The following is a 6,681-nucleotide window of genomic DNA, read 5'->3' as shown; positions in this document are numbered from 1 at the left end:
GTGATCCACCCGCCTCGGCCTCCCACAGTGCTGGGATTACAGGCTTGAGCCACCGCGCCCGGCCTTCTTTCTTTTTTTTGAGACATAGTTTCATTCTTGTTGCCTAGGCTGGAGTGCAATGGCGTGATCTTGGCTCACTGCAACCTCTGCCTCCTGGGTTTGAGTGATTTTCCTGCCTCAGCCTCCAGAGTAGCTGGGGTTACAGGCATCTGTCAACATGCCCAGATAATTTTTTGTATTTTTAGTAGAGACAGGGTTTAACCAGGTTGGCCAGGCTGGTCTCGAACTCCTGATCTCTGGTGATCTACCCACCTCAGCCTCCCAAAGTGCTGAGATTACAGGCGTGAGCCACCACGTCCAACCAGAGACAGAGATCTTTCTATAATACTTTCCTCTATGTATTTAAAAACTTGAAATAATTAGCATAAAATGAACATTCCATTCAGTACTAATTTTTTATTTTTAAATTTTTTGTGACGAAGTCTTGCTCTGTCACCCAGGCTAGAGTGCAGTAGTGTGATCTTGGCTCACTGCAACCAGGTTCAAGCGATTCTCCTGACTTAGCCTCCCGAGTAGCTGGAACTACAAGTGCATGCCACCGTATCCAGCTAATTTTTTTTTTTTTTTTGAGACAGAGTCTGGCTTTTTTGCCCAGGCGGGGCTGCAGTGGCGAGATCTCAGCTTACTGCAACCTCCCATCCAGGCGATTCTCGTGCCTCGGCCTCTGGAGTAGCTGGGTAATGGTGTGTGCCACCACACCTGGTTAATTTTTGTATTTTTAGTAGAGACAGGGTTTCGTCATGTTGGTGAGGCTGGTCTCAAACTCCTGACCTCAAGTGATCCACCTGCCTCAGCCTCCCAGTGTGCTGGGATTACAGATGTGAGCCACAGCAACTGGCCAAATTTCTGTTTTTTTTTTTTTTTTTTTTTTTTTGTTTGTTTGTTTGTTTGTTTTTGTTTTTAATGGAGACGGGGTTTCACCATGTTGGCCAGGCTGGCCTTGAACTCCTGACCTCAAGTGATCTGCGTACCTTGGCCTCAAAAAGTGCTGGGATTACAGGCATGAGCAACTGTGCCTGGCCCTAGTTTTTATGTTAATCTGTAAATTATTCCTGAGGCAGGCAGAGATACGTTGCTTGTTCAAATTAAAAAGGACTCAACAGGGCCAAATTTATGTCAAGAAAACGAAAACAGAACCTTTGGAAAAGCAAGGTAATATTTTTACCCTACCAAGTCTTTCTAGACTGGACACCAGGATGTTTATAATTATTATTACGGTATGGGACTTTGGGACCACATTCTTTATTTTGTGACTCAGGGTCAATATTTTCTGTTTAAAACACTGACATTATCTTTTTATTACCAAAGATATACAATCAATTTCCAGTTTCCACACATTTATGAAGTAAATTTCTCAAGTTCTCGTAGTGCCCCAAATTTCAGGGATAGCTATATGAAGTCTCACAAAAATCTACATATTAGCGCCAGGTACAATGGCTCATGCCTGTAATCCCAGCAGTTTGTGAGGATGAGGTGGGTGGATCACCTGAGGTCAGGTGTTTGAGACCAGCCTGGACAACATGATGAAACCCCATCTCTACTAAAAATACAAAAAGTAGCCAGGCGTGGTGGCGGGCATCTGTAATCCCAGATACTCAAAGTCTTCGACAGGAGAATCACTTGAACCCAGAAGGTGGAGGCTGCAGTGAATCAAGATTGTACCATTGTACTCCAGCCTGGGCAACAGGGCGAGACTTAGTCTCAAAAAAAAAAAAAAAAAAAATCTATGTATTAGTAAACATTATATGTAATAGTAATATGTAGCAAAATCTACATATTAGTAAAATTTCAATACCACTGTTTACTTTTCAGAAAGGTATCTTTACCATAAAGAAGCTACTCTATTTCTTAATTTATAGAACCAGTTTTTACCCAGAAATCTAAGTAAAATAAATTAGTTAACTTCACTTGAGGTCTTTCTGTTCTGGAGTAATAGATTATACTATGCAATTATTACAGTAGCACTACCAGCACACCCCACTCATCATCTGCAGATTTGCCTTCTATGGTTTCCGTTAACTGTGGTCAACTGCAGTCCAAAGATATGAAATAAAAAATGCCACCAGGCGCAGTGGCTCACACCTGTAATCCCAGCACTTTGGGAGGCCGAGGCAGGTGGATCATGAGGTCAAGAGTTCGAGACCAGCCTGGCCAACATGGTGAAACCCCAACTCTACTAAAAATACAAAAATTAGCTGGGCATGGTAGCGGGCACCTATAATCCCAGCTACTTGGGAGCCTGAGGTAGGAGAATTGCTTGAAACCAGAAGACAGAGGTTGCAGTGAGCCAAGATCACACCACTGCACTCCAGCCCGGGCAACAAGAGCAAAACTGTCTCAAAAAAAAAAAAAAAAAAAAAAAAAAAAAAAAAAAAAAAAAAAAAAATTGTGGCCGAGCATGGTGGCTCATGCCTGTAATCCCAGCACTTTGGGAGGCCGAGGCAGGTGAATCATGAGGTCAGGAGATTGAGACCATCCTGGCTAATACGGTGAAACCCTGTCTCTACTAAAAATATATAATAATTTGCCGGGCATGGTTGCACAAGCCTGTAGTTCCAGCTACTTGAGAGGCTGAGGCAGGAAAATTGCTTAAACCTGGGAGGCAGAGGTTGCAGCAAGCCTAGATCACACCACTGCACTATAGCCTGGGCGACAGAGCAAGACTCCATCTCAAAAGAGAGAGAGAAAAAAAAAAAAAAGCCAGGCTGGGCATGGTGTCTCATGTCTATAATCCCAGCACTTTGGGAGGCCAACATGGGTGGATCACTTGAGCCCAGGAGTTTGAGACCAGCCTGGGCAACATGGTGAGACTCTGGCTCTACAAAAAATAAAGAAGTAGCCAGATGTGGTGGTGCACACCTGTAGTTAAGCAATTTGGGAGGCTGAGGTAGGAGGGATGCTTCAGCCTGAGAGGCTGAGACTTCAGTGAGCCACAGCGGTGCCACTGCACTCCAGCCTAGGTGACAGAGCAAGACCCTAACTCAAAAATAAATAAATAAATAAATAAATAAAAATTCCAGAAATAAACAATTCACAAGTTTTGTTTTGTTTTTTGAGACAGAGTTTCGCTCCTGTTACCCAGGCTGGAGTGCATGGCGTGATCTCGGCTCACTACAACCTCTGCCTCCCGGGTTCAAGCTATTCCCTGCCTCTGCCAGCCAAGTAGTTACAGGTGCCCGCCACCATGCCCAGCTCATTTCTGTATTTTTAGTAGAGATGTGGTTTCACCATCTTGGCCAGGCTGGTTTTGAACTCCTGACCTTGTGATCTACCTGCCTTGGCCTCCCAAAGTGCTGGGATTACAGGCATGAGCCACCACGCCTGGCCCAGGAATGTTTATTTTAAAACAGCATTAAAAGTACCAAAATATATAAATACTTTGAGCAAGACTTAAATGCATGCTTAATAAAAGTAGGCTGGGTGTAGTGGCTCATGCCTGTAATCACAGTGTTCTGGGAGGCCAAGGTAGGAGGATCACTTGAGCCCAAGAGTTCATGACCAGCTTAAGCAACATAGAGAGTCCCTGTCTCTTAAAAAAAAGAAAAAAAAAAGATAAAAGCAAGGAATTCATTCTTTTTTTTTTTTTTTTTTTTTTTGGAGACAGAGTTTCGCTCTTGTTACCCAGGCTGGAGTGCAATGGTGCGATCTCGGCTCACCGCAACCTCCGCCTCCCGGGTTCAAGCAATTCTCCTGCCTCAGCCTCCTGAGTAGCTGGGACTACAGGCACGCGCCACCATGCCCAGCTAATGTTTTGTATTTTTAGGAGAGACGGGGTTTCACCATGTTGACCAGGATGGTCTCGATCTCTTGACCTCGTGATCCACCCGCCTCGGCCTCCCAAAGTGCTGGGATTACAGGCTTGAGCCACCGCGCCCGGCCTAAGGAATTCATTCTTTACCAATGAATGGTGAATGGGTCCTGCAAGTCAAGAGAAGATTTCCATGCTTTCTCTCTTTCTCTACAGATGTTCCTTGACTTACAATGGGGTTACATCTGGATAAATCTATTACAAATTATTGCCTAGCAGTGCAAGAGAAGTACAGTTTCTACTGAACATCTATAGCTTTCACACCTTCATAAAGTTGGAAAATCATAAAGTTGGACCGTAGGAAGTTGGGGACCATGTGTATGTACAGTTTTATTAGTTTTTCTTGGTACCAGTATCTCTTTAATATAACCACAACCAGAGAATGGGGGAGGCAAAGTTTTAATGTAGTGGTCTAAATTCTGCTGATAGGAAGCAACCTTTTCTCTCTCAGGGTTTCACCTATGTGGAGGTATAAAGTAAAAACTATCAGAACATGAGGTTCTGATCCAATCCACTGAGGGTCCTTGGCCCAAATCTGGCTTGTAGACAGGTTTGACTTACATAGGGTTTAAAAATAATTTTTTTGGCCAGGCGTCGTGGCTCACACCTCTAATCCAAGCACTTTGGAGGCCAAGGCAGGCGGATCACCTGAGGTTGGGAGTTCAAGACCAGCCCGACCAACATGGTGAAACCCCGTCTTTTTAAATAAATAAATAAATAAATAAATAAAATATTTTTTTTCTTTGGCCGGGCGTAGGTGGCTTAGACAGAGTCTCGCTTTGTCTCCCACACTGGAGTGCAGTGGCATGATCTCAGCTCACTGCAATCTCTGCCTCCTGGGTTCAAGTGATTCTCCTGCCTCAGCCTCCCAAGTAGCTGGAATTACAGGAGGATTAGATCAGAACCTCACACCTGTAAATCTCAGAACTTTGGAGGCCAAGGTGGGTGGATTGCTTGAGGTCAGGAGTTCAAGACCAACTTGGCCAACATGGTGAAACCCTGACTCTACTAAAAATACAAAAACAATTAGCCGGAAATTAGCCAGGCAGGGTGGCACATACCTGTAATCCTAGCTACTCAGGAGGCTGAGGCAACAGAATCGCTTGAACCCAGGAGGCAGAGGTTGCAGTGAAGTAAGATTGCACCACTACACCCCAGCCTGGAAGACAGAGTGAGACTCCATCTCAAAAAAAAAAAAAAATTTTTTTTTTTTGAAACACAGTCTGGCTCTCGCTCAGGCTGAAATGCAGTGGCACAAACATAGCTTATTTCAGCCTTGACCTGCCGGGCTCAAGTTATCCTCCCACCTCAGCCTTCCCAAGGTGTTGGAAATACAGACATGTGACACCACGCCCCCTAATTTTTTTAAAGTTTTAATAGAGATGGGGTCTCGCTATGTTGCCCAGGCTGGTCTCGAACTCCTGGGGTCAAGCGATCCTCCTATCTTGGCCTCCCGAAGTGTTTGGATAGAAGCATAAGCTATCATGCCTGGTTGGGCTTAAAAATTTTTAGTTACACATTTAAAAATCAGAGGGATTTCTATATAAATCTGGTTTTCCAGAGTCTTTTGAAAACCTGAAAGATATGGCAACAACCATCTACAACTGACTAGGAGTGGCATTCACTCTTCGGCTGTCCACATCCCCTTCCTGGCTCTCACTCATTTAAATTTCTCGTCTGGCTTCTGTAGGCATCTGAGTTTGCAAACCCTACTTACAAGACCTAGGGAGGAAAACTACAACGTCGGCTGGTCCAGAGAGCCCCAATGGCCAAGCCCTGGTCCAGCTCTGGGTGTGAGCTAGGCCCCCTCACCTGGAAAGTCAGTGACAGCAGGGTCCGCCATCCACCCATAGCGCGCCATTAGTTTGAGCTTGGTCTCCTGTTTTCTGTGTTTCTTGCCCACGTAATGTTGTTGAGCCATGACAGGGTCGTTGAAAGTCGCATGGCAGAGGCTGCAGAACTTGTCTGGATCTATCATCTCTCTATTCTGGTGCAAGGCTAAGGTGGAGGCCATAAGGAAAGGATTTGTAAGGCGTTTTGACAGAGCTGCGGTGAGAGAGTTCAAACAGAAACAATGAAAAAACTCAGAAGGTGCCAGACTTTTGAGTATGCTGAATTGAAAGAGAGGCTGTGTCACCTGTTAATCCCACTTGCAGATGTGGTGCTGCCTATGTGAATAGCACCGTGAATGCATTCTCTAAATGGGAAAACTGGGAAGATTTGAGGGAGCCCAAAGACAGGCTATTTCATTCAGTAGCTTTAACGACTTTAATAAGCACATCAATCCTGATTTTCTCATATTCTTAGGATACTCTAAACTTCTCCTATCAAGTTGCCAAATTACAACAGACTAGATGCTACTTGTACTCTTGCAGGGATACTTCAGCATTTCTCAGAACTTCACAAGTGGGACAACAAGTTTGGGAGTTTAATTCTCATCCTTAAAATAACACAGTTGCAGAACTGGGAACCAATGCATAGATACAGAAATTGAGGCTTGAGTTCCTGGAGCTCATACAGGGCCATTTAGAAAAGGTAACCATGTGGCAAGGTGTGGTAATCCCACACCTGGGATCCTTACGCCTGCAATCCCAGCACATTGGGAAGCTGAAGCGGGAGGATCTCTTGAGGTCAGGAGTTTGAAATCAGCCTTGCCAACATGGTGAAACCCCATCTCTACTAAAAAAATACAAAAAAATTAGCTGGGTGTGGTGGCACACACCTGTAATCCCAGCTACTTGGGAGGCTGAGGCAGGAGAATTGCTTGAACCCGGGAGGCGGAGGTTGCAGTGAGCCAAGATGGCCCCACTGCA

The 6,681-nt window shown here is 44.8% G+C and overlaps 1 protein-coding gene across 11 annotated transcripts in view; it reads right to left on the bottom strand.

Annotated features, from left to right (window-relative positions):
- The window catches only part of ZNF346 (zinc finger protein 346), a 53,820-nt gene that overhangs the window by 12,838 nt on the left and 34,301 nt on the right, over positions 1-6,681 (bottom strand). For 5 of the 11 annotated variants that reach the window (XM_032269852.1, XM_032269857.1, XM_032269849.1 and 2 more), the window contains one exon: positions 5,681-5,914. The exons of 3 other annotated variants lie outside the window; for them this stretch is intronic. In XM_032269852.1, the coding sequence (XP_032125743.1) occupies positions 5,681-5,914 (234 nt within the window). The remainder of the gene's footprint in view (positions 1-5,680; positions 5,915-6,681) is intronic. 3 more of the 11 variants (XM_032269850.1, XM_032269856.1, XM_032269853.1) reach the window with 1 other exon arrangement.

The sequence above is a fragment of the Sapajus apella genome, unplaced genomic scaffold, assembly GCF_009761245.1.
Source record: "Sapajus apella isolate SASKATOON/1434 unplaced genomic scaffold, GSC_monkey_1.0 scaffold200, whole genome shotgun sequence".
NCBI classification, from domain to species: Eukaryota; Metazoa; Chordata; class Mammalia; order Primates; family Cebidae; genus Sapajus; species Sapajus apella.
The sequence above is the reverse complement of the archived record's forward strand: the minus strand, read 5'-3'. Positions and strand labels throughout refer to the sequence as shown.